We start from the raw sequence: 27,805 nt of genomic DNA on the forward strand, positions 1-27,805 counted from the left end.
GCGGCCGGCAGGCGGCGGCTGCGGCCCGGCCGGGCCCTTTCAGCGACCGCTGCGGCGCGGCCTCGTCTGGCACCGCTGCGCGCGGGGCGGTGTCCGAGCGCGGGGCCGTGTCCGAGCGCGGGGCCGTGTCCGAGCGCGGGGCCGTGTCGGAGCGCGGTGTCCGAGCGCGGTGCTTGGTGGCACTGAGTGGCCCGAGATGCCGGTTTGGATTTGGGGCCAGGGCTGCCCCAGCCTGGAGGCACAACGGCTTCTCTGGGGTTGCCCGTCTGCAGCAGCGTTACCCGGTGCCGAGCCCCGGCCGAGCTGGGACGTACCGTGTGGGACGCGCCCGCAGCTCCCCGGGTCCGGTGCCTCGGTGCGGCGGCAGCTCAGACTTTGCTTTCAGCAATACGGGTGCGCCCGAGCGACACGATCGCGGTGCAAGTCCTCCCGCAGACACCCCGGCTGCAACATTCCACTTGCGTTTCAACTGCCTTCTTCAGATCCACCTTAAATCCAAGGACGGATCATACCCGTGCCTTGCCCCCACATTGCCAAATGCAAAGCTGTAATTAAATTTTAAGTCACTAATAAATTATTCGGTTTTTTCTGCCATGCATGATAAATTACTCTAAGCCAAAAGCAAGAAGAAAATTTATCTTAATTAATGGCAGACAAAGATGATCCTTCACTGAGGAGAGGATGATGCAGCAGTAAGAATACTGTCTTTAATTACTCCCTTGCACTATAGGGAGTACATCACCTTTCTTCAGGAATGCCTGTCTAAAAATAAAAACAGAGATAAGATTCTGAACTTAGTGTTCTTCCATTTCTCTTTGCGTGAAACTTCATCTCTGGGAAGGAAAAGAGTTGAAATCCAACAATGTCCCATCCAGCCACATGGCCTCCTTATTTTGGGCTGCTGGCATCAGGAGGATCGAGGTGGGACAAGACCAGCCCTTGTATGACCTTCCTCCTCCTCACCCCACAAATGGCAGTGTACATAGGAGGAGATGGGAGAAAGTAGGAGACGGTTGGTCCAAGAGATGCCGTTTCATTCCAGGGCAGCAGCACAGCCTGTCAGGGGCTGGGAGCTGAAATTCATAGAATCACAGAATATCCTGAACTGGAAGGGACTCATGAGGATCATCAAAATCCAACTCCTGGCCCTGCACAGGACTCCCCAGTCAGTGATTTGGACCTGCCTATGCCCATCGGGGCTGCAAATGCTGTCCCTGATCCACAGTGGTGCGGGAGAGCAAAGCTTGGGCAGATTTGGTCAATGCCAGGGTCTCTTTCTACCCCTGCAGTGCTACCCCATGTCCTTAGCAGCTTCCCCACTCCCACCTCACCAGGACAACAGCCCTGGCCTGACCCCCCTCACACTGCTCCTTGTGCTTTATAAAATTTCCATGACTATTTCAGACCCACACTCCAGAGTCTCGGGGGATGTTTGTGGATGACATCACCCTCCCCCTCCTGTAAATCAGGCACTGGGCCATGTACAGCCATGACCCATTCATGACAGGGATAAAATCCAGATGTTCCAGTGCTACGTGCAGCTGGATCATTTCCTTTTTTGGCTAAAAACGTGAGGCTCTGGAGGCTGACTGAAAGAGGAGCCCGGGGGCCCTTTGTACAGAAACCTTTCGTGGTTAATCCCTGGAAACAGCACTGCAGAAAGCCCAGGTTGTGGTGCTGCCACTGGAGGACAGGCTCAGCTGGGAACCTCTGGGCTGGAGCTGCTCACTCACCCTCCAAGGCCCAGCACAGCAGCAGAGCCCAGTCCAGGTCACAGGGCAGCAATAGCAACAAAAATTGTGCTAGAACTCCATCAGCCACCAGAGCAGGAGCCTTTGAAGCAGCCAGGAATGTGTGCATGCTGAGCCACTGCCATGGTCCTACACAGAGGCACCCCCTGCGTTGTGCCTATCCTGCCACTGGACCAGCACCCACGGGAGCCCAGCAACTGCGCCGAGGGCGGGGCCCGGAGCCAGCTGCTGGAGCTGTAGCGGGCAAGTCCAGAGGAAATCATGGCAGCTGTTAGTACATGTAAAGGATCTGCGGAAAATAGTTTCATATGTTAGGGAATAAATGGCTCCCTGGCTGATAAACATGAGTAATGAGCACGCAGCACTTCAAGGAAGGCTGCCAAGAGAGACCACGGATACCCGGGCTGGAGGCTACAGCAACATCTACCCGAGCTCCCTTGGAATGTTGTGGCATGGCCAGGCAGTGCACACTCGGGGCAGGGAGGCTGGTCTGCACAGCAGGAATGGCTCGGTACTGCAGCGATCCGGACAGTCCCGCAGCCAGCCTGGAAGCACGGAGAGATGCCCACTCAGGACCAGCACCTCGAGTGCTGCTGGGGCCTCTCCTGCACAACTGCCTGCCTGTACAGACAGCAGGCATGGATAGATGGGCACCCCCAGCCCCAGGAACCCACTGCAGCCACCCAGCAGGAGGAGAGGAGGGAGATGCTGTTCCTCTGCCACAACCACAGGACCGGCACAGCTGATGTTGGGCTGTGGTTTGGGAAAGCAAGCATGAGCACTGCAGAGGTTGGCTGTCCCCAGAATGATATTAGGGGTGCAACAGGGTTGAGCAGAGCCCAGCACCAACTCAGTGCTCTGCCCTGTGCCTGCTGTTCAAGAGACACAGAAGAGCAAGTGTCACGAAAACGGTTTATTGTATAAAGCAGTAAGAAATACAGAGGACGCTGAGGTTTAGGACAATTCGTTCTGGAGATGGCTCCAAGATCCTCATAATAGCAAACACACAAACTGATTTGCTGTCATCAAAGCTTCCAAACAAGGATTCAACAAGGATCTGAACACAGAGTAGTAACACCTCAACATGCATAACATTTTCTGTTCCTAAATGAAGCCCGGGCAGGGGGCTAGCCCCTTCATCCTGTAGTTGCGTACAAAATGATGGATATTCATGACAAATGAGTACAAAAGGGAAAAAGCCTACAAGAACAAGTTTTCAGAAAAGCATGTGGCTGACTAAGCAGGAAAGCAGGCTTGGCAAAAGTGCCCCAGCGAGACAGAAGCAGAAGGATGTAGAGACAAGGCAGGCATGAGCAGAGGGGCCTTAGCCCAGGGCCAGCTCAGCCTTTGGGCAAGGATTGGTCAAGGCCTCATGTGAGTCTGAGATGGCTCAAGATATCCTATTTTGCAGTTAGGGCCAACTGGGACCTGGGCAATGCAAAGTCCCCCCCCCCCCTACAGGTGCCACCTTTGCTTTGGTTCTTGTTTGGGACACAGTGAAGGATGAGTGTGGCTGGAGGGAGCCACCACTCCCTGTCTACCACTGGGGGACACAGGCAGCCCTGGAGGAGCAGCAGGTTGTGGACATCCTGCTGCCCCCTCAGCTGCTCTCTATGCTGTGCTCCTGCAGACCCTCTCAGTGCTCCTAGCAGCTACCAATTGCAGGCACAGTCTGTGGGCAATGCTCCCTCACCTGAATTAATGGAGGTCTCTGGTGTTTCCAGTGCTGCTGGCAGCTGGGCTCTGTATAGCAGTGCCCATCCCATGGATCCTCATGAGAGGGATGGAGCAGGAATAAAGCCCCGAGTGCTCTCAGCCTTCAGCATGCCCTTCTCTAGGGCTCAGCCAGATGCATCTGAGCATCAGCAGGCCAACGCTCCCAGCTTCAGCTCAGCCACCCCAGCCAGGGAAGGTCATGGCACAGGTGGATGGGAATGGGGTAGGTGTGGGTAGGCAGAATGCCCCATACCTACAAGTGACTTGAACTCCTCATTCACAGCTAAGAGAGCACCTCTGGCCTGCAAAGAGCGAGATGCTATAGAATTCCAGAGGTGGATCCCATCTGACAGGACATATGCTCTTCTCCTGGCTACATTCCAGCCTGGTGTCTCCAAACCAGAAGAGAGTGCCCTTCATGCCTGGGGGTCAGCTGTGCATATGGGAAGGCTGTGCAAAGCCAGCTGCAACACAGGCCAGCACAGCCAAGCTGCACGGCCCTGAGCTACTGCCTTGGGTCACACAGAGCGAGGGAAGCACATGGAGAAAAAAAGAGAAGTCAGCGCTGTGCTGAGGAGTGAATACATGCTGCCAGTGTGCAGGTCCAGCAGCCCAGTGCTGAACCCGCTCCTGCCCTTTGCTCAGCTGGGGCCCTGGGCTTGTGCCTGGTTAGACTGGAAGCAAAAAGAAAGAGTAAATAATGGGGGGTCTTGAAGCTCCTTTTTCAGCTTTGTTTAGCTTTGACTGCTCAGAGCCATAGCACAGCGTATTCTAGCCTTCAGGGAGGGGGCACAGGGACCCCCTAAACACACTGCGGTTTGGGCTCAGCCCTCATCTCCTGCGCCTTGTGTTCCGCCCCTGAAATGCTGCTGGGGAATCTGACACAAAGGCCCTGAAGAATAGAGGAAGCCCCTGCCCCACGGTGTCCTCGGGGGCTCATAGGTCGCTGCTGCAGTCGCGGCACAGGATCTCATCGTTGTCGGGGATGAAGCCTTTCCCCACCAGCGAAGTGCTGCAGCGAGCGCAGTTGAAGCAGTTGTGGTGCCAGTGGCGGTCCTCAAAGGAGACGTATTTGCCACCGCCAAAGCCTGTGGGAGGGACAGAGGGCAATGTCAGAGTCTCTGGGGAAACTGGGCTGAGCTTCCTGCACAGACCGAGTCCTGGCCTGCTCATCTCCAGGTCAGGTCTTCACACATGGCACTGGTGGTGGCACCCAAAACACCCCCCAGGATCAAATACATCTGAAATGCAAATCTCCACTCTTGTGGGGGAAAAGCACTAGAATTGCTTCAGAACAGACTTTGCAGGGTTGACGTATTTGGACCAGAATCACGATTTTCTCCCCTGGGAGGAGCAGGGAGACGAGCTGAACCATCCCATGGATGAAGGCAGACAGAGCTACTGGAATCCTGAGAAGAGCCATTCTGCCATCAGCTCAGGCCCAGGCTCCTGCAGAGGCTCCACAGGAGTTTCCTTCCTCTGCTGGCAGTTGTTGGACTGGTGAGCTGTGACCCTCTTCTCCCCAGGACTGCAACAAACTGATAAGGAGCAGAGGGGAAGTGGGTGTCCGGGAGCTGTCCGCAGCCAGAATCATCCTCTGAGTCACCAGCTGATGGAGGGCTTCTCCTGCCTTTCCAGCAGCAAGAACCTGGGAGTTGCAAGGGGGAAGGTCAAGTGGGGAATGGCAGGAAGGAAGCCAGACTCTCTTGGGGGTTCTGCAGAAGAGGATCCCTTACTTCCCCTGCCTTAGGCAGGTACAGCAGATCCAGACTCCCCTGCACCAGGCGCTGCTCTAGGCTTTCCCTATCTGTGAACAACCTTTTCACAGGACATGGCAATCAGTATCAAAAAAGGCAAGCTAGAGACATGAGATCATGCTTTCAGGGATCACTTTGGAGCCTTTACCTGTGGGTAGAGGGAATTCCTCCCACAGGACACAGTTCACCAGTTTGAAAGATGCAGACAAAGGGACGGAAGTAGCCCCAGGACTGCTGCATCAAAGAGCTCCTCCCTCATGGGGTTCCTCAGAGAGCTGTTCTGCTCACCTGTGATGGGCTTTGTGCAGGCACTGCACTTCTTGGCATAGAGGTTCCCAAAGCACTTGATGCAGTACGGGTTGTCATCCTGGGAGGTGAACTGCTGCCCAGCCAAGGGGGTCTTGCAGCCTGTGCAGACAAAGCACTCCTTGTGCCAGGGCTCATCCCGGTAGGTCACTCCTCCCTTGGTGAGGGTCTGCAGAAAGAGAGCATATGCTGGTGACATACAAGTGAAGGGAAACAGCATAGCCGGGGTGCTGGCACCTGAACCCTCCTTAGATAGGGCTCAGGCAGGAGCAGGGAGTTCCCTATCCCTGGATCAGAGCTGGGGGCTCTGGGCTGTCAGGCCACACTTACCTTTTTGCATCTAGTGCAGCGAGGAGCAAACTTGCTCTCATAACAGGGGACACAGTAATAATCCTTCTTGTCTGGGATGAAGGACCGTGACCCAATGGGCTGCTGGCAGCTGCTGCATATGAAGCAATGCTCATGCCAGGTCTGTCCATTGTACTCCAGCTTACGGGAGCCTGCAAAGAGAGCCCTGCAGTGACAGAAGGGAGCAGCACATGTGCACACAGGGACGTGGGGGGCTGAGCAGGATGAACTGTGGTCCTGCACACCTGGCTCTATGTTTCCCCTCCCCATGGCAGTTCAGGACCATGGGCAGCTGGAGAGGGGGCCTCAGGCCCATACCACAGCCACAAGGGGAGGGCTGCAGGAACATGTCCCCAGCACTGGCACAAAGGCCATGGCACAGATGCCTGACGGCAGAGATGCCTGACGTAACCTACATCTGAAGATGGTGCCAAAGTAGCCAAGCAAAGACACACCTTTGCCTCAGGCTGTCTCCAGAGACACTCATACACCTTCAGTCATTCTGTCTCTTCTTGTCAGCACACAGCAGAAAATGCCCAGGAAACCCTTTGTTATCTCCACCCTCATTCACTTCCCCATGAAAAAAGGGAACAGACAGATGGGGCTGCTGTGGTGATCACAGCTTGGGATCATGCTGTCTTGCTGGACAAGCAAAGGACCTAGCACTCTCCATGCAGTGACAGGAGGGCAGGAGAACAGAGATCCAACTCTCTTTCATGCTGTTCTCATGCTGGACCTGCAGCCCCAATTGACACCAAGGGACCAGGAACAAACTGCAATGCTCAAGTCTGCCTGCTCCTACCTGGCATGACGGTCTTCTCACAGGCGATACATTTGGAGGAGAACTCGCTGCAGTAGCAGTCATTGCACAGCAGCTCCTCGCCCTGGCAGGTGAACGGCTCATCAGCCAGAGAGCGGTCGCAGCGGAAGCAACGGAAGCAATGCTCATGGTAATGGCGATCCTCGTAGTACAGCTCCTGGGAGTACAGCCAGGATGAGGAGGGGACCAATGGCCCTGGGAACCAACCTGCTTGTCTGCAGGGCCCCTACTCACCCTGCAGTCATGGCCGATCAGCTCCTTGCACTCATCGCAGGTGTTGGCAAAGTGTGCGTCATAGCAGGGGATGCAGTATGGGCCACTGTCCATCTGGATGTACTTGCGCCCATATAAGGACTCCTTGCAGTTGTCACAGTCAAAGCACTCTGTCATGGTGCTGGTCTGAGGCCCTCTTTCACCTGCTGAGATCAGGGCAGGTGTGGGTCAGTGTCAGCTTACGGTGTCCAAGATGTCCCTGCACAACCCTGCCACCTTCAGAGGCCAAGGACCAGAGTCCCTGCACTGAGCCAATGGCTGCTGTCAGGAGTGTGCTCCTGCCCTGGGGCTGCATGCTCTTCCCAATGAGCCTGCACACATTAAGGCCTGCAATGAACCTTGCTTCAGGCTTATACTCCAGTTCACAGCTGGAGCACTTTGGCACCCCTCAGAAAACCTGGACATGTCAGCATGCCGCTAAGCTCCTCACTCTTTGCTACCTTCCTGGGAAGTGAAGCATAAGTAAGACCAAAAGTGAGAAATTTCCTGCATGAAAAGTTTTGTTTTGGACATGTGGTTGTTGTGTCCACTGTTATATCTGAGAGCCAGGCACCCTAAGGGAGCTCTGTCTGCCCAGCTGCATTTCAGAGACCCACTCTCAGTCCTCAGAACGGTCCATAGCAGGATTCCTCCTGATGGCTGAAAGCTCTGCCTGAGGGGCTGCTAGCAGCTCAAGCCCTGGAACTTCTCCAGAGGTTTAAAGCAGCTGCTCCATAGGGAAGCAGGAATCAGGCAATTTGCACTGTGCCTAGGCTGTGGAGCCTCGTCCCAGCAAACTGTTCTGCATGTGTTGCTCCAACTACAAACACTCTCCAAGGAGAAGCTATAGGGGTAGGTGTGTGTTCCACAAGCACCTGTTGAGGCTTGGCATGAAGGAGACCTGACATCTCTCCTTGCCCCTTATCTCCGTCACAGACAACAGGTTTGTGGAACTATTTTGCTTTGGAGCACTAACTCCAGAACAAGAGTATCTTCCTCTTGTTTAGTTTAGCTTGGTTATTCCTAAACATGGAGTTTTTCACTGGCAAAATCACACCTTTCTTTAACCCAGGTTGCTGTCAAGTGTAGATGTGCCCACTGAGTTACAGCCCACTGAGTTACATCGGAGCTGTCAGCTGCAGAGCACCCCCACTTCGGTGTTCTTCACGAACCCACCCACTTCAGACAGCAATTACAGCTCAATCTGCTGTTAAGCATTTAATGATCAGGGAGCTCCCTACCAGCCCCTGCACCCCTCCCCATGGCCGGCTGTAGGTTGGGAGGCAGCCTTCAGGCCAGGAGCTGATCCAGACAGCTCTGACTCACAGCCCAGAGCTCCCCAGGGCTATTCTTGGCCAAGCCACACAGCTCCCAGCTGTTGTCAAGCCTGGTATGTGCCGATAGGACTGACAGAGAATAAATCCAGTGTTCCCACATGGCTACGTGACCAACCGAGGGGGAACAAAGTCCCTTTTCAGACACTTGTTACCAGCTGCCACCCAGGCCACTGCCCGCTCCATGCCCTCCAGCGTGTCAGGCCAGCGTGTGTGGCTGCGGCCACGGGAGCAGCTCCACAGCATGCCCCTGCGAGCAACGTGGGCTGGGGCCAATGCTCCACTAGGCCTCCCCCAAAGCTCCAACCAGCAGCTCTGTGTGCTGTCTGCAGAACAAGGCAATGTCCAGTCTGTTACTGGATGCAAGGCAGGCACATGGTGGTTTGCTGCAAGGTGTTGAACTGGACTTGCCTCAGTTTTGTTCCAGCTTGTGCTGGGCCCCCCCAGTGTCCCTCTCCTCTGGGGCACCCCAAGGCGCTCCCGTGACTGGGCAGCAGCTCCCCTGATCCCCACACAGCTCCTGGCTGCTTCTCACCCACTGCTGCCTTCTCTGCCACCCCACTTGCCTTCTCTCCCTGAAGCCACCTGGGACCTTTCTCTCTGGCAAATAATTAAATGAAATTTCCAACTCTCCTCCACCTCCTCCCAGCCCTGGTGAAGGGAACTTTCCAAGGTGTGTCTGTAATAAAAGGACCTCTAATGAGCACTCCTGGCCTGGGAGCTAAGGCACCGCCAGAGCAGGGAACTTCCATGTTTCCCAGTGGGCTGCACTTTAGCTCTGTGGTCCAGTAATACAGGCTCAGAGGACATCAGAAAACACAAAGGAAGAAAAAATTACTTGAATGAAGAAGGCTGGGGTTTTACAAATGACAAGGAATAAGCCTCCTGAGCACCACTACCCTGTCCCTGATGCTGTCAGAAGAGGAAGTGAAAAACAAACCCTCCAGAAATGATATACCAAGGAGGACCCTAAAGTGGTGGGGCAGGCTTGCCTCCACTTCGAGTAGTTCCTCCCCAAAGTCTCTGTATGCCTGCTGCACACTGCGAGCTGAGTGCTGCTCCCCCGGCTGTGGGTGCAGCAGAGCCAGGCCCGGGAGCCTCACGTGGCCAAGGCTGCAGTCAGCACACATGGGAGCAGACTTTGAGCTGTCTTTTCAACAGAACAAGAACAGGCCCAGGAAGTTTGCTCGGAGTTATTTGTGTTAGATAAGCTGTTTGCTCCCTTTGTTCTGGTCTCACATGCAGAGCTGGGCAGGGGCATTAAAGCCTGGGCAGCACCAAAGCAAACGCAGCTTCTTTGATCCTAAGATGTGGCACTGTGAGACCAAGCACACCAGGAAGAAGAAGGTGGGACAAAAGAAATGGAGTAAAAAAAAATAGTAGAAAAGCCCACAATTCTTACTGTGATTGTAATGATGAACCTGGAAATTCCCTTCCTTATGAAGGAAAGAGGTAGAGTTTTAAAATGCATTAAAAATCCCTTTAATTGAAGCTCAGATATAGAGGGTACAATACAGGCCATTGCTCTTGTGCTAATGAGCATGTGCTCATCCTTTGCAGTCTGCACCACCCAGTAAACATCAGCTGTGTGTTGGGTGTGCTGGGCTGATGTCAGGAACACCTCAAATGCTAACCAAGGTGTTGCCCTATAATGATGGGATTGCAACTGCAAATAGTGTTTGCCCATTGCCAGATGGCTCAGGTCCGGAGGGACAAGGCTTGCTGAAGCAGGTCCCTTGTACAGGGTGATGGTGGAGCTGGATGTGGGATATTGCTCAGCTGTCTCACTAGCTGTTGGAGGGCAAAAATAAACACAGATATATGCCTGCCAGCTGCCTACTCTTTCCCTCTGACAGATGTAGTTGTGCTCACGGAGCAAAGGAAGTTCAGTTTCTCTCCTGTGCCCATGAACAAACAGCTTTAGGAACAAGAGCTCCACTCACAAACAACATTTAAAGTGCTCCAGGATGCAAATCTGATCAGTCTGGAGCAGAGCTCAGAATAGCCCCACATATGGGAAAGGTCAGCAATTTGTCAAGGACGCACAGCAAAGTCCACTTTCTAATTAGAGAGTAACATGCACCCAACACCAGCCTGGTGTCATTGTCCGAAGTCAATGGCTTAGCAACAGCCCCAGGAGATTATTACATAAATTTTAGCACCAATAAACAGGGGATTTGTTATGCAAAGGAGGCAATACAGACAGACCAGGGCCCAATCCACACAATCACTGAAGAGTTTAACTGGCCTTTTGAGACTGTTCCTCCTACAATGAACTCCTTTGGTGCGTAGTGTTGTGTGTGTGGTGAACCTGTAACCTCATCTAACTTCACACCAGTTTCTTGTTTGTTGTCAGGTCACAATCAGCTGCTCCACAGAGTCATCCCAGAGTAACCCAGGGGGCTGTTCCTACGGGAACACTTCATCTTTCCAGGACACAGGAAGAGATCTGCTTCTGACTGCCTGTCAGGTCCCTGCCTATTCTCACCTCCCCAGGGTTGCCTGAGCATAAATATAAGCAGTTGCAGTTTACACCTAAACAGACACGCAGAAGAGAAAGCACAGGGGCAGGCAAGTATTCCCCATGTAAGGATGAAACCATTCAGGGACGTGGCTTTGAAAGACGGTCCTCAAAGCACTCCAAGGTCAGCAGGGGAGAAGAACGCTTTTTGTTCCTGCTAGCTTTCCAGAACCATTATGGGTCCTGGAATCTGCATGAAATTGTTTCTGCCTGCTGCCGACCCTAAAAGGCAAACCAGCTGCTTGCTCTGAGGAGCAGCTCCAGCCCCTCCATTATGCTGGGAGTGCTTTTATTCCACATTTCCTGACACCACTTCTGTGGATCTGCACAGGGTCACTGTGCACCCTGACCCCAGGCTGGCCCTGCCAGCCCAGGTTCTTCGGGAGTGGGGGTCCAGCTCCCTGGGGTGCTGTGGGATGGGGGTTCCTCCATACTTCCTCATGCTGCTGCCTACCTGTACCCTGTCGCTCTGCTCCCAAACCCACAAACACTGCTGCAGACCCAGTGCAGCAGGAAGAGCATCCCTGGGGCTGTTAGAAGAGGGCTTGAGGCAGCTGGGTAGCGGTCCCACTGCTCCTTCAGGGTGACCCAGCCTGCATGGGGCACCCTTGGGAGCTGTGTTGCATCAAGCCTTCACCCGCCAGCTTGCAGCACCAGTGAGTCACTTCCTGCCCTCAGTTCTCGCCTCCAAGCTGCCTTCCAGCCTCAGCCTTCCATGGGACAGCTCTGAAATCTTACGTAGGAAGGGGTGCTCCAGCATGGCATGGAGTAGATTCCTTGCAGGGACCATCAGGGCAGCCACAGGCCTCACACAGCAGCTTCCCCATCACCAGCACAACCAGAGGATGCTGCAGGTCATTTCTCCAACACACAGGGAAACTTTGGTTCTCACAGTCAGCCTCAGAGGCAGGAGATAAGCGGATCAGCTGGGTGTACAGATCAGCAGATAAGCAGATCAGCCTCCCTGCACCACTGGGGTGTTGTGCTTATGCATGTCCATACACTGAGCTCTGCTGAGCAAGCTGTACATCAGCCTTTTCCCCAAGCACGGGCAGGACACCCTCCTGCCCAGAGCAGTCACGGGTTGCTCCAGGCTCTGCAACAGATTGAGTGAAACACCTGGCAGCATTGTAAAGAAACACCTTGCATGTCAAATAAAATAACTTGCTGTCAGCAAGGTAAGCAGCTTCCTGGAAATGCCCACAACTTTGTGAGGGAGAAGTAGCAGAATCTGTTAAAGCATCTCACAAGCCACAAGATGTAAACTGTTGCATGATTTGAATGCAGTCTTAGAATGACAAAATAAGGGTTTCCCGTTGTTCAGAAGGGATCTCTGAGGTGCCCCATCCAAAGAACAAAGCCGTATCACAGACTGCTCCTGACAGCTCTGCATATAGATAAAGGACAGTGCCAAAAACACACCTATCCCACAAATGTCTGATTGTACTCTTAAACAGAGTACAATCAGTAAGAAAATCACACCTGCTTCCAGCCCCCAACCTGCCTGGAGGTGCCTGCAGGAAACATTGTGCTGTTTGCACAGCTGTGATGGAGACATCACACCTGGTCCAAGGTGAACAACGGCAACCCACCACCACTGCTGCGCTGGACTTGTGAAGTACCAGCAGCACAGGCAGAGGCAGAAGAGACAATTCAGCCCTTACTCTGGACTTGCCTTCTTTAAGGAAAGCTAATTCTACCAGGGCCTGAGAAAGAAGCTGAAGAGTCCCTACTATGCAACCATAAAATGAAAAACTCTGCCTAGTAATAAAAGGAGGGAATGGTTTCACAGTTAAAAATCTATCACTAAACATCTGCAGGGGTTAACTAACTATTTTAGGTTCTGAACAAAATCCTGGCCCTTCAGAGGTATAGCTAACAGCAGTAAAACTGTTTGGGAACACACAAAGCAGGCAGCCTATGTCACTCTGCTGACATTAAACTGGAATGTTTGCTCAAGAGATCAACTGTTAATCTTATTCAAAATGAGCACAAAGTAAGCCAATTCTGTGCACTCAACAGGAAATCAGGAATTGAAATAATTTGGGCAGTTTGGACCCATCACATTCCAACAGACCATTAATTGATGGAGGAAGTCTGAGAGCAGAGGAGCAAGATAGGAACACACCAGAAACTTCTGCCCAGCTCAACACAGACCCTTCTGTCAGGAAGTTAAGAAACCCATGGCTTAAAAACATGCCAGGAGAGATTCTGGCTTGTCTCTGAGGAGGCTTCAGAGAAAAGAGAGACAGCCTGGCCAAAACTCTACATGACAGGTACCTTTCCTGCCACATGCCAGTGACAAGCAGAGGATGCTGGCAGCCAGGCACAGCTACCACTGAGGCGGGTGACTGGCTGAGGGCAGCAGCTGCACACATGGTCACGGTGGCCATAAGAGGAAGAAAGATGCTGAAGCCAAGTTTCAGGGAATGTGACTGATCACAGGAGCTTCAGTATGATCAGAGGAGTAAGAGCTGCAATCCAGGGAAAGGACTGCATCTGTCAGTTCTTAAAAAGGAGCAAGGAACAAGGTCTGAAATTACCCTCAATAAGCATGTTGTGAGCATGTTACAATCTAGCACTGAAAGTTTAATTTTGAACTGAATTGGTTTATGCCCATGTAACCCACAGCCATATAAATGCCTCACTGCTTATCCAATTTAACAATCCGAGGACTTCTGGCCATAATGCTTTCAAAATCTCTTTGCCCCACAAAATAAAGGTCATATGCAGTACAACAGAATTCAAACATGATAGCGTGACAGGAAATGACTAACTGCACACTGAGGCCAACGTACCTTCATCTTGTATCAGCCAGCAAACAAGAATCTTGCAACTCAAACAGACATCACAGCCTATATGCAGAAAAAATAATCTGACTGCTCTAGTTGCCAGTTCTTGGGGCCTGTGTATCTCAGCGTAGATATTACTGCAAAATAATGTAATTCCGCTCTATTTCCCTGAAATTCTCTCACAACTGAATCCTTACACTGTAGTTTGCACTTTGCCTTCCCTTAGAGCCAGCTGCATTTTAAATTGAGGATGAAGCCATTCTTATTTCTGAGCTGATACATAATTTAAGTTAGTGTTTCCAAAGCTTTTTGCAGTCCTTAAAAATATATACTTATGAGATTATACCTCTGTTTTGCCCAAAAAGGCAATCAAGGGACTGCCTCAATCATCGGAGGCAGCCCTAGGGAACGTGTTTTGTGCTCATGCTGAAAACCAACCTGTACAATTTGAGCCCAGTCCCCTACTCCCTGTCTCCCCAGCAAGCCTGAAAGCTCTTTTGCTGATTAAGGCTCTGCTCAACTTCATGTTTCTTTTCAATAAACAAAGCAACTTTGACTTCCAGTAGCAGGAAAAGACCCATATGCCAGACATGCTTTATTTAATGCATGCCTATTACTTAAAGGGCAAAGCAAATTTTTTCACCAAATTTAGTCAAAATACTCCCTCTTCCGCTTTGATTCTTTGTCTCCCAAACACAAGTATTTGCAGTTGGTTTCTTTCATATAAGCAGATCCATTGATGGAGAGAGGTAACGTGTACCTGAGCCCTGGCAGTTTTGTGCCTTTTGGGGCTCTCTGAAATCTGCAGAGGGAAGAGAAAGCCAGGAAGGTGAGAGGAGATGCTGCAGTGACACTTGTGCACACCCCCTCTCCCACAGTCCGATCACTGAGGGCCTCTCCACCTGCGCTGGCTCTTTGCCCAAGGAATATGGACAGTCTCCCTATAAAGCGCTTTTTACAGCTGCTGGTGTCCCTTGCAAGCAAAGGCAATGCCAGCCCTGCAGCACAAAGCATGCGAGCAGCTTCTAATTCTGGGGGAGGACTGAATCCTGGCAAAGACAAATTGTCTCATGTTACCACCCCGGGAACAGCTTGACAGTTCTCCTAAACAAAAACTAGGATCATTTGTTGCCCGGGAGATGCTGTATGTGCCAGCTGCAACCCTCCCGAAACAAGGCAGTGCTCTCAAGGGCAGCACAGCCAAGTAAAGTGCAGAATGGGGACAGATGGGATCGCTGAGAGGGGAAGAGAACATCCAGTCACTGCTTTGCCAGCGTAGAAGTGAAACAAGTTCCCTTCTGTAGCTGAAGACTTCTCTGCCAGGTGATCAGGTCAGCAGGTGTCTTAACCTTCATGATACAGAACTGGTTATCTTCAAACCATTCTCACTGACACCTTTAAAAATTACTCATTAGTACTGCAAATTTAAATAATAGAAGCCATCAGTTGCAACTGTCACATATTTCACACAAAATCTCTACAAAATAAGTCCTTGCAAGTACTAAAAAGAAATTTGCAAGATGCAAGATGTGCTCCTGTTTCTGCTGTGCAGAGATAATCTTTGGTAGCAACCATGAAGGGGAAAACTGCCACATCCAAAAGACTATGTGGAAACAGCTGTTTTAAAGGACACAAATACTCACAAAATGTATCAATGCCTTTATATCACGGCAGCTCCTTTGGGCTGCCTTCCCTAGGGCAGCAATGATTTAGCATCCTGAAAGAAACATGGAGTTTCCACCCCCATGCCCCTGCCCACTGGACATGCCTATCTCAGAACTGGAGCTGCTGCTGGCAAGCAGCTCAGTAAACACGTGGACTGACTGTGCCTAAAAACTCAGAAAGTGAGGAAAAGTTGTTCCTTTACAGAAAAAAATCCCACATGAACAGAAAAGAAGGAACAATATCAAGAGTCCCTGATCCAGGTCTGTGGCTCCTTTACAGAACCTCATTCTCTCATTCCAGTCTGAGATTTACAAGGAAACCTACATGAAACACATCTCCCACAAGTTAAAAAGGGTCAGAAAGACCAGAATTTTCACTGACAGAGGCTCCTCTCTTGGCAACTTTCAGCTAAAAACCAAGAAGAGCTGCTGTCTCAGCCCTTGAAGCAGCAGATGTGAAGCAATGCCTCATTTCCACACTCATTCATGCTGATGGAAGCAGCAGCAACCTGCACTCTGACTAGCAGGAAAAATTTCCTAAAGCTGTTCACATGCTCAGGCAGCCCGAGGGTCAGGAGCCTCACTGCAAGGAGACACCATCAGTGCCAACGACCCTCCCTCTGTTCTCGAACTGATCAGAACATAAGTGCTCCATTTACAAGCTATTTTTCCCAAACTGGAAATAAAAGCTCAGCCCAGTTCTGTTACCTTGCATTGCTGAAAGCAATGGAGCAGCGTGAACCCAGCTCTGCCAGGGTGCTCCTCTAGCCCCCCACTTCAAGTCAGCTACAGCAGGTGCCACCAGCCAGAGACTCTCACAAGTAAATCATCACTTCACTAGCAAACACTCAAGTGCTTGTCCAGGAACAAAAGCAGTCACATCATAAACCAAGGGTGACATCAGCATGGGGATTGTATTTCCTACAGAGGTTTAAATGTCATTACTTGTGACTAGAAATCGGACACTTGCAATAAAAGTTACTCTAAATTTTCACAAGGGACATAATTCCAGTTTCATGTAGACATATTTCATTTCCAAAGCCTTTCTGTTGCTCAATGTCATGATGACAGAAAAAACCAAAAGAGAATAAGCAAAACTCCTAACATAAAGTGAAAAACGCATGAACACCATTATTAGCCTGACTTACCAAGTCAGGTGCTAACAAGGTGAGCAGCAGAACTCTGGATTGTCACTTGAAAGGATCAGCGTGGCTCCAACAGTGTGATCTACTCGGGACCCCTTATTCCAGGTCTCTGCATTGCCCTCTTCCATTCTTATTTAAAGTTCTCTTCTACATCTTCTTCTAAAATTAAAACTCAAAGCTATCAAGGACCTGAAAGCATTATTTCATCAACCTGTAGTTGTTGCTGTATCACACAGCATGAAGCACAACACAATCTGTGCACCTTCACCAACCTGACATGCAGTTATGATTTCCCACACTCAGCTCTGGGCTCTCCAAAAGCAACACATCCAAGACTTCTACATATGCACATTGGACCAGATTTAATCCTTCTGTGCATTATATGGTGTTTGCATAGAGTTGAGAAATAGTAGAAATAAAACTTCTCTTGGATGAGGTACATGCAACATGCTGTGCACTTTTTGCTTTTAGTGACTCTTGGTGAGTACCACTGTAGTCTAGGTATCCCAGACTGATCTGAGTTAGGCACACAGCAATTTTCTTGATGTGAACTGTTCACCAAGCTAAAAGGAGCCACTGAAATGCCTTTATATTTAATGCTGACTTTTCTTTTTGAAAATATCCATGTGCCATGGAAAGAGGTAGATGAGAATAAATAATCCAAATTTAAGGACACAAACTAAAGATTTACCTGGGAAGCAGTTCAGCTCCCTGACACTCTACTGCCAGTAACACAAACATATGTGATGATCGAGAGCAAGACCATCAAGATGAAAGTCCTCAGTTTCTACAGAGCTGACATCCCACACTTCTCATTGGATTGTGGCTTTCTCAATTCCCTAACAGCTGTCAGCAGCAAAAACATTATTTATCCTTGTAATACCTGCAGGTCAGGGAGTAACGTTATCTCCCTCCTGGGATTTGCACCTCAGAGGGTTCTGGCACAAGGCAAGGCCTGTAGAACTAAAAATGGAACCAAGATCCAAGTTCCATCTTTCTTCTCCTTCTGAGATGCAGCACATATCCCCGTCAGTGGAAACTGTGACACCCAGGTTTTACAGACCTGCATCTATTGATTACACAACCCTAACTCTGTGAGAAGGCAGAGAAAAGGGAGGAGGAGAAAGAAGTGAGGGACATGATCTTTAAGGTCCCTTCCAACCCTGTAACAGACAGACACAGTGCTGTACTGTTACAAAGCACAGCTAATCCAGACTCTCAACCAACACCATGCCTCTGCTAGCCGCTCCTGCTATTTAAACTTGGGGGTTTAGCAGTGAGCAGGCTGAGCTGGCAGGCAGAACTGGAATAGGACAGCACAAGGAAGTTATGCACCAGTTCAAAATGGGTTAGTTTTTAAAAAAGGAAAAAGCCATGTTTTCCTTAAATGAGGGTAGTGGAATTCCAAGGTGAGGTCAAAAGTCTGGCAAAAGTCAGGAGTTTAGGCTGGTACTGGGGCTCATGATGCTGACAAAAGCAGTCCTTGAGCTCAGGGACAGCTAAGGACCCATGTTTTTTGTTGCTATTCTTTTTTTTGTTGTCTTCCCATCCTGAGCAATATCCAGGAACAGTGCCATCAGGCGTGGACCTCAGAGAGGAATTTTTGTCTTCAACCATGCTGAAGGTTAGGCCTTTCAGGTACGTATTTTATATGATTCCCTTTCTTTTGTGTCATTAGAAGAACTACAAAAAGACATTTTTTACAAGAAGTCTGAGTGTACATGCTGGTTGTGTACGATCTGCTGCCACACAGACCTGAATCACAACAGAAATTACCTCTGACAACACTCACATGAGGGAAATCTTGTGGGCTTGGATCATTCAAGAAATAAGGTTGCTTTACAGCCACAGGAACAACACATGGCCAGAATTAGTTCTAAACAGGTAAGATACAGGCTGAAAATCAACTGCTGATTGTCTTTACAATTTGTATTTTATATTAAAAAACCTCCTTAAGACATTAGGAGGCAGAGCTGAGCCTAGAAAGGATTTTTATGGTTACGCTGTAAACCCGAAAGCAGGGATCTAGAACAGAACTACATTACATCTCAAACCTTGATCCTGGGTTCTGCCTCAAGCAGCTGGGATTATTTCTCCAGTTAAGCAAATTCCTATTACTAAAACCCACTCTGATATTTAAATAAATTTGGAGAAGATGCTGAGTAGTCACTCTGCTTCACAGATGACAAGATCAGAACTGTATTACTTGATGGATTTCTAAGAGAACACTTGAAATTTGGGCAAACAAATTTAAAATACCAAGGTCATATTTACATTCCAGGGTAATAATTAAATACTTAATATCTTATGGTTCCACTATTCTAGATTTTTCTACACATCAAAATATTTAGTCATGTGAAACCATCTGTAGCAGCTGGAAGACATTCATTTGGCCTGCCAAGATTAATTAAAAATACATAAATAAAGTGTTCATTTTATTTCCAAAAAGCTGCTGTTCTTGGTTCTCTTAGGGTGCTGGTGATTAATGCTTATGGAAGGTTCTCAAAAAGAGGCATCAGATGCCAGTTTCACAAATATCTGTTAAGTAAAACAAGGCCTGTGTTTAAGTTAATGGTCTTCTGGACTAACCCAACTCATTATTCACAGCAATATGAAAACCAGCTTGCAAACACTTCCATCCCTATTTTTAGTCTTTTTCCTATGCTCTCAAATACACAATGCTGAAATCTGCTTTTAAAAATTGATGAAAAGAAATTTGTCTTCAGGACTCGGGTTCAGACACCTGTGTTTAAGAATTACAAGACCTAAGTCTCCAAGCATGTCTTTTCTCTCCAAGAAGTTCCTGCATAATCTTCATAGAGCTTTTCAAAGTCAAGTAAACAAGAGGCACAGCTGAAACTGTAAAAAAGGGTTGAATTTAGCTTAGTATCCACAGGGATCACTTCTCTGGCCAACAGCTTGCGAAGGGTTATTTCTTGGCTCATCATTTTTGTTTTGCTGGAAGATGCTGAAGTTTTAGTGAAGTTTCTGCAGAGCATGTAACAGCATTCAACATCTGCTCAGCTAATGAGTTAAGTCATTGCAGCTCTCCAATGGCTTGAAGATTACGGGTGTAGGAAAAGGGAATGCTCAGAGAGGGGAACTTTTGAGCAGTCACCACCAAACTGCGGTTAAAACAGACACCAATGACTCTGTTCAGCTCCCAAACCTCAGACAGTTTCCATTTTCTCAATAACAAAGCATTTTTGTGGAATGAGGTAACAGCCTCCATCTGCCAGGTCGACATCTCCACTAAGATTTCTCAAGAGTGTGGCTGATGAGGGCTGGCCAGCAGAGCCGGCATGGCATGAGAGGCACGAGAGTCCCTTTTGCCTGGGCAACACAGGGACAAACTGCAATGGGACAGATGTGGAAAGGAGCCTCTGTGGTACCATCACACAAACTCTCCTGGGAGTTTGATTCACAAGCAGCCTGGAGCAAGCTCCACACACTGCCCAGCTGAGGAGGCAAAAGGCCCAGAAAAGGGTTGAGACTTGTCACTATGGATGGCCAGGGACAGGCAGGAGGGAGCAGAATACAAATGGGTGCCACAGGTCCAACAGCCCATCATGAGTGGGACGAGCAGAGTGTGTGTGATTTAGAAGCGAACACAAGCCTGCAGACACACTGCGAGATGCGCAGTGCAATGCAGACATCCTGCTCCCTGAGGACAGCACAGCCCGTGGGACTGGCCACTCAAGCTGCGATACACCCTCCCACACCTGAAATGCTAACTATCTGAGGCAGAGCAGTTACAGCCTCAGAACACAGCCTGGGAGACTGTTTGGTTTTGTTCTTGCCTTGTTTCTTGAATTTGGCAGCCTGTATTTTTCCCTCTCACTTCCAGGTATGCTGAGCACCCAATCATTCTTTTGATTTCACACAAAGCCAGCTCAGTTCTTCTGAAAAGCAGACCTTCATTTAGATCCAGATGAAGATTCCAGCTCCTGTCAGGACCCCCTCATCTGACTCTTGCCTCCCTGTGAGTGGCCAGTTACTCAGCCCCCTTGCAATTTTGAGACTCTCGGCTCCAGGTTCAACCTCCCCCACATCTGGTTCTCCCATCTAAAGCAAGGCAATTTTCCAGTTGGTTTTCTGATGGCCTTTGCATTCCTGTAACACTTTGTCCTGAAGTTAAGAAAACGTTAACACTAACCTCCTCACTCTCTTGTGTAATTCCAGCTGTGTGCCCAGGTGGATACCTGGTGAGCGGCACCTTCCTTCCTGGGCAGGACAAAGCATGTCCCAAACCCATTTTCTTCCTCTAAGGAATGCTGCTGTCAAATCTCAAAAATCCACACTGCTAATACTAGCCTTCTACAAGGTCAGCCAGAGAGGACTTCCATCAGGGATGAGCTTTGCTGGAGAAGGCTCCCTAGGGATTATCAGAATAGTACAGTCAAGCCCAGATGGCCACAATGTGCTGAGCACATTTCCCGCAAACACAACGGAGAGGCAGAGGCCTCTGCAAATCAAAGTCCACCCTGATTTCTGCCATCTGCTAAACACCGAGGGCCAGGCTGAGGCCTTTGGGAAAGGTCAGGATAGTCTTACAGGCTCTCAAGATACTGCTTTTGTTCTCACTATTTGCTTCTCAATTCCTTCGTTAGAAGATACTAATCTCTCTTTAAGGCAGTTACTTGGAGCCAAGACTTTGGATATTATTGCAAAACATATGCTTAAAAGAGACTGGAAATTATGTTGGCAGTGTTACAGAGGGGAGCAAAGCACAGCTTTGGGTCAAAACAAACAAAAAAAATCTAAGCTAGTAAGCAATTCCCATGCGATAGTTTAGGAGAGCCAGCAAAAGCTTCTTCTAGAAAGAAAACAATACTGTGAGAACGAAGCTAACGAGAGCTGGGTCTTGGAAAAATAAAACAGCTAGTAATGAGCCAGAGTATTGCCAACAGCACATATCCAAGAGAATCTTTCTGGGAAACCGACCCAAGCCATTACGCTGAAAAGCCCTGAGGAACTAGGGACCTTGAGGCTAAGAGCTGGCAAATTGCTTCATCAGTTAAGGTTGGTCTCAACGTTTTCTACTGTGTAAAAATAATTTGTTTTAGCCTACAGGTCTCTACAGAGCACTGGGTAAATTCAGGCTACTTCCTTTGGGAAGGGAAATGGAGCATCTGGCAGAGCCCTGCCCAACGGGATATTTTCAGGGGTTTCCCACCATCACTGACAGCCCTCCAGCACACTAAGGCCATTGGCTCTGCTGTATTCCCCGTGCACCCGCAGGGCCCCTCAGAGCTGCTGTAGTGCACTGGGCACCACACGCTGATTACTGGGGTGGGAACATCCCCCAAGCTGCTCTGGTCAACGTTACAACAACAACACGATGAATGTGCCTTTGTAAAACCATCTTCTGGAGGCTCATTCACCCAAACTGGATGCAGTCAGTTTATATAACTGTTTTCCAGATATATATTGTTTTCCAGAGAGATAAGGAGAAGACCTTGTTCTCTCTCTTTCAGAGATTAGTTCATATACCCACCGGGATCTAGGTGCTGATACAGAGTGGCAAAGCAAGGTCTGTCTTTGCAGCCCACTTGTTCATTGCCAGTCTCCCAGCCATAGGACTGTACCAAAAGCACAAGACAACGAATGCATGCTCCAGCCGGGCTTCCACATCAGCAGAGAAAATCCCCGCCTTAGCAGGGGCTGTCAAGGTGCTGTCTAATGACTTTCTTTCTCTTCCAACTCCTCTGATTCACGTTGCCATCTTTCTTGCAACTGACCTAAATAACATGTTCAGGCAGCACGGGAAGTGTTTCCATCTCATACTGCAGTAACAGTGAGATCTTCGCATCTGGAAAGGGAGTCTCTCAGGGAAGTCACACCACTTCCATTAACAGCATCCTTCTCAAGAAAGGAACAGAAGCACCCTGTCTTATCCCATCAGTGAGACTTCCTGGCTGCAGGAGAACAAAGGTTGCCCAGGAGCAGGGAAAACATATACTACGTCTGTGCCCAAGCCCCAGCAGATCTGAACAATGCAGGCAGATTAACTCAGTTACCTCATTTCCAGGTGTGCTGTCAGCATAAGCCATGACTGGCTTGGAACGAAAGAGGTAAAACTGTTCCTAGATCTGGACTTAGTCTGCATAATTTATGGTAATTATTGCTCAGTAGACATTAATTCTTTAATGCCATATCACACTCTCAGCCCTCAGCTCTCTCTAACCTTTTGGTCACCACAGACCATTCCACTGCAGAAGGGACTGAAGGACAGGGTGCAGGACCACACTGTCCCTCCAGAGCCAAAGGCCTCAGGAAGGGAAAAGCGAAGAAAGCCGCTGTAAAAGGACTTCAGTAGGTCAGCCCTCTCCAGACACACAGTGAGTATGTGTGCTGTTAGGCACTTAAACCAGCTTTATTCCCAGACAGTTACAGACCTCTCCAACTCTTCACTGCAGCACCATCTGTAACTCTGGTGTCCAACAGCACTGCATCACAGGAATACAGGGGCAATCCCATCCCCGTTACTCCACAGTGATACTCTCTCAATCTCATTCTTCCCTTTACTGTAAGCTGGGGCACTTCCAAGAGACACATAGATATCTCCTATCCTTCCAAACTCTAGCAGACTACGGATCTCAGTGTTACCTTAGGTAATTGAGCTCCAAAACTTAAGCAGAAAAGCTGCCAGCAAAACTTGTGCATCTTTGTGCTACAGTTAGTCCATAACAACTAGTCTGCATGTGTTATCTCTAGTTTTTATTAGCTCGTATTTACTTTGGCTGCACATCCAAGCAGTCACTTAAACACGGTGAGAGAGGAAAATCTTGGTCTCTCAACAATGGCCAAGCAGTTTAATCTGCCACTGGGGACAATGACTCGACTCCTATTGGCGTGTAGTGCTGGCAGGGTCAAGTGTAACATGTACTGAAGGAAGCACTAGGGAAGCAGATCTCTGACTGTTCCAACACCACCAAGCACTTCCTTGAGCTATTCAGAGGTCTCTTTGCCCCTCCTGTGTAGAGAAAACAGCTCCAGCTGTCCAGTCACCTGCGCTGGCTTCTCCACTCACTGGATTAATGACATTGGTGGCTGCCAACAGCTCCAGGTTAGATGCAGCACATTCCTCATTCTTCGCAGCTCAGATGTTCAAAGCTAAGTTAGGAAGCAGTCAAGATCATGTCCTTGGCATCAGCACCACATTGGTGCTGGAAGATAATTTATATTCCTGAGCAGAACTGGCACTGGGCAGATTGGCCATAAACATCAACAAACTGTTGTTGCAGCCATGATACCAATCAGAAGGGTCCAGAATTAATATCTATCTATGCTGCTGATTTAGTATTTTTTTTTTTGTATTTGAGAAGTTCAAAATACTTCACATAAAATAACTCTGCAGTTTGCAAGTATGAGACAATCTACAGTAACATATTCAGAGGCAAAAAAAAATAAAATGTATTAATATTAACAATCAGATGACCACAGGCCAAATCAAGTCAAAGTGAGACTACACTAAGAACAAGAATGTAAATTTCAGGATTTTTATTCCACTGCTCTTTGGATTCTGTGTTAAGACATTTCTAAATAACTCTTGATTAACTATTCATTTAGCCCTAATGGATGTGTCCTTCTGATTCCTCCCAGAGTAATATTATCCTCTTGACGGGCCCCTGTGAGTAAGGGCAGAATCATTTGTTAAAATTGTTCTCCATTTAGCAAATATCAACAGACACAAAGTGGTTACTCAGCACAGGCACTTCTGCTGGGGTGAAATACAGGAAGGTGCAAGCCATGTGGCATTCTTCAATTTCCCCCTTCCTTTCACAATCAGACCCTTGATATTTTCTTCAACAGGAAAACTGACACTCCGCCTCCATGTAAACTGCTGACAATTGTATTTTACACCTGGTAAAACCAGAGCAAAACGGAAGGAAGAGAAGAAACAAAGACTAAGGATTTTTCTCAGCAACTACATCTCCACAGAATGAAGTATTTTCCCTTCCCCACTTCAGAGCAGACAGAGTTCAGTAAACACACCTCAGCCTTTGTGGAAAATGCCCTGTCCTCACTGGCAAGTGTCTGCAGCTTCTCAGAGAGCAGCCATGAAACTAACACAGCCCATGCAGTTTGGCCCTTCTGCCCGCAACCTCCCAGCCCTCACACTCACTTTAAAAGTGACCCTAAAGCTCTTGGTAGTAGTAATCTGAAGATTAAATACTACTCGTAAAGCTTTTCTGCCCCCTAACAACTGGTCTTCTCCCTTTTCTAGATACAGCTGGCATCTAGGATTATAGCTATCCATTCCTTTTGGAAAAAAAAACCCACCTGAGTAAAATGCTTAAATTGATTTTGATGACATTACCAAGGCAAAACACTACAAAGTTCTCCCTGAATTTGTCCATTCTGGCCATAAAAATTGCACCTATTTCAGCAGAAGCAGCCAAAGTCCCCTAAGGAATGAGGCGTAGCCACTTGCACTCTGAGCAAAACTGCAAACATCATTGGCGGCACCTTCCTGCCAGAGCACGTGGGCACCATGATGGGCACAGGCAATCTGAGAACAGCCCATGTCAACCAAGGTTAGTTACTGAGCACTGAATGCCAGAGGAGAAATGATTTCTTACTTGAGCAATTAAAAGGAATTATGGAGCTGTTTGTCCAGGTAAGAGGTTTGGTTTTTATTCAGAGCAGCCACACCCCAGTTTTCTGGGTACCTTCTTTATCACGCAAAAGGTGTCGCAGAGCAACAAGGTTTAATTCCTCTCTCCTGAGGTTACTGCTGCACCTGCAGCTCTTCAAGCATAGCCTCATGCAAGCTACAGGCAGCAAAAATCCTGCAGACATCAATGAGTATCCTGGTGGACCACCAAGAAAATCTTGTGCATCAGTGCTGCAATTACCATAAAAGTCCTTTTTAAGGGAGAGGGCATTGGTAACACTTGGAGCACTAAGAGTAGTCAGTTTTTTCCATCTTTCTGCTGGCATTTCAAACACCAGCCAGCCGTGTAACAGTACCAACTCAGTTGCAATTAGGAACACAGCAGAAAGCACTTTACCTCATCAGGCAAGCAATAGAGCAAGCAAGTCCTGGCTGGGAACAGAACTCAGTGCTTCCAAAGTTGGTGCACTGGGAATTTTGGTAACCTGCCTGCAGGGAAGTTTCTTCTGGCTCCATCAGTTAAGGGTTAACCTCAGTCTTGAAGTTGCTATGTCCAAAACCAGAAAATAACATAGCTGAACTCATACCCCTCAGAAATAAATTGACAACCAGTGAATACTGCCTACAGTCATACAAGGCACACCACAGACAAAAAACCATGTGTCATCATGGACACCATGATGACACCAGCCAGGAAAGAGACTCCTGCTTTTCCTCCCCAGGATGACCTGGGAAAGCTGAGCTATGTTGCTGCCAGCTGTGTTCTTGGACAGCATGGCTGTTCCAGCACCTGCTCTAAAAGGAACCACAGCGCAAACCAGGAGCTGAGCCGAGGGCAGATGTGCTGCAGGAACAGCAGTGACCTACTGTCCTCCCAAAGACTGGGGAACCACAGTGACTTTCAGCAATCTACTCACCACTCAGCTCTTCAGATGCTGTTCTGCAGGCAGGGGAAAAGGACAGATTTTACTCCAAGAGGCATCTCAAAAAATCCAACACAGAGACACAGGGATGCTCCAGAAGCTGAGATCATGGAACAGTTCAAGGGCCTCCTGCTAGGGAATTCTGGCTGTTTCTAAACAATGCCCTGCCTTAAGTGTGTCCCACCACTCCCTATGCACAGGTTTATGGAGTTCATATTCCAAAACATACCTTTTGCTGTAGAGCATCTGTTATAATTAGTGCCCACAACTAACCATATCACCTATATTTTTGTCTCCTGTGCTATGCCACCATTTTTAAAAGTGTACAAAATTACAGACCAGGCTGGGTAAGAATGAAACTACTGCTGACAATTCCATGCCTCAAAGGAAGTGGTCAGCAAGAAAAGCAAGGGAACAATACAGTCTCCATGTCAGGAAAAGGAAAGAGGATGGCACAAAAATAAGACAGGAGAAATGTAGACTTCCTCTTTCTGCTGTCTTGCCTACCAAGAAGTTAAACCACATATTGACAAAGCAAGTTAGGGAAATAAGGCGGTTCAACGCCTGGGCAGCTAGGGGAGCCACAGATTTCTAATGCTTGGTAAAGGAGTCAGAAAAGTAAAAGGAATGTCCCTACACTCTTCCCTAGAGGCCTGTGCTGCCATCAGGATGCTGCATCCACCAGAGCTTCGCCCTTCCCTCTGCTCCTAGGAATAGGTTTTCTACTCTGGAAAGATTCCTTTATCATTTTCAAAACTGGGAAACACTGAACATAGCAAGTTCGGAATTAAGTAAAGAGACCTCAGTATCAAATACCGCCCTGTGAAGATACATAACCTTGGCACACACCATCTGTTTGTGTTGCAAGTCTGTGGAGAGAAATTCCTACCACCATGCTTCACCCAGGCTAACTGGAAAGTATATCCAACATCTCCATGAGTTCTCATGAAAGTGTCAGTGGTTAGCATAACCACAGGTACAGAACTGGAAACAGATAAAGAAAACAGTAAGAAGTTACCTGTAAGAAAACAAAATCTGAAACATAACTGTGTGGAGGAAAGAAAATTGCAAGGATCTTGAGCTATTTTTTAATGTGAGATTCAAACTGTGACTTCCGAGTCTTTGTCTAACACACACACAAAGCAAGGCTTAGAGCCTTTTCCCATAGCTACCCTGAGATTGTCTGGAAAAACAGCAACCAGTCCGGAGGTGTTGAAAATTTTCTTGTGCTACATTTGAGCATTTGATTATAGTTTACTCCCGGGTCTGTTGGTTGGGTAAAGTCTCATTAGTCTCTTCATAAAGCATTGCTCAAACTCTCAACTTCAGAGTCTGGGAAAGGGGCACGGCCCAAAGATTGTGGCTTTCTCCTTTTGAAAAGCGGTGTGCGCCGTGCTCCCGGAGCAGAGCTCTCCGGCTAGAGACGTCCCGGTACCGCCACCGTGACCCCGGTAGGGTCCCGGCGGATGCCCCGACCCCAGACGGCACCGAGGATACGGCGCCCTCCCTTCAGCCCCCCAGGGCACCCCCGCCACCGCCCGACTCGCCCAGGGCTGCGGGGACACAGCGGGCGGCGGTTCCCAGTCCCTGCCCGGCTCCCGCGGCCCGGCCCGGCCTGGCCCGGCCCGGCCCGACTCACCTGGTCGGCGTCCCGGGGCCGCGCTGCCGCCCTCAGTGCCCCGGCGATGGGCAGATTCGGCTTAGCTCGGCAGTGCTCCCCAGCCAGGAGCGCGGAGCCCGGCCCGGGGCGGGGCCGGGGGCGGCCCGGAGGTGGCTCGGGGCCGGCTCGGCCAGTGCCCGCCCAGCACAGCGCTCGGGCGCCGGGAGGCGCTGCGCCGCCGCCACCACCGGGGGAG

At 49.2% G+C, this 27,805-nt stretch overlaps 1 protein-coding gene across 4 annotated transcripts; it reads right to left on the reverse strand.

Moving 5' to 3' along the window:
• Window positions 1-2,649: 2,649 nt before the first annotated feature.
• FHL3 (four and a half LIM domains 3) lies at window positions 2,650-27,723 on the reverse strand. 4 transcript variants are annotated; one of them, XM_082296633.1, is made up of 6 exons: window positions 27,589-27,723; window positions 6,933-7,114; window positions 6,681-6,855; window positions 5,861-6,030; window positions 5,513-5,699; window positions 2,650-4,555 (listed from the first exon to the last, which is right to left on the reverse strand). In XM_082296633.1, the coding sequence occupies exons 2-6, from the start codon at window positions 7,086-7,088 to the stop codon at window positions 4,404-4,406; spliced, it is 840 nt and encodes a 279-aa protein (XP_082152759.1). In that variant the 5' UTR covers window positions 7,089-7,114; window positions 27,589-27,723; the 3' UTR covers window positions 2,650-4,403. The 4 variants fall into 4 exon arrangements, with proteins under 4 accessions (XP_082152759.1, XP_082152758.1, XP_082152757.1 ...); XM_082296632.1 differs by having other exon boundaries at window positions 6,933-7,117; XM_082296631.1 differs by lacking the exon at window positions 27,589-27,723 and adding an exon at window positions 15,970-16,125.
• Between the last annotated feature and the right edge of the window lie 82 nt (window positions 27,724-27,805).

The sequence above is a fragment of the Coloeus monedula genome (genome assembly GCF_965178545.1).
Source record: "Coloeus monedula genome assembly, chromosome: 24".
Taxonomy (NCBI): Eukaryota; Metazoa; Chordata; class Aves; order Passeriformes; family Corvidae; genus Coloeus; species Coloeus monedula.

Excerpts from the sequence above, each read along its gene's own strand:
- FHL3 (XM_082296630.1), bottom strand. Across the intron at positions 6,031-6,680 it reads TGAGAAGACCGTCATGCCAG|GCTCCCGTAAGCTGGAGTAC; the intron begins GTAGGAGCAGGC and ends CTCTCTTTGCAG. Across the intron at positions 5,700-5,860 it reads GCTGCACTAGATGCAAAAAG|ACCCTCACCAAGGGAGGAGT; the intron begins GTAAGTGTGGCC and ends CTCTTTCTGCAG.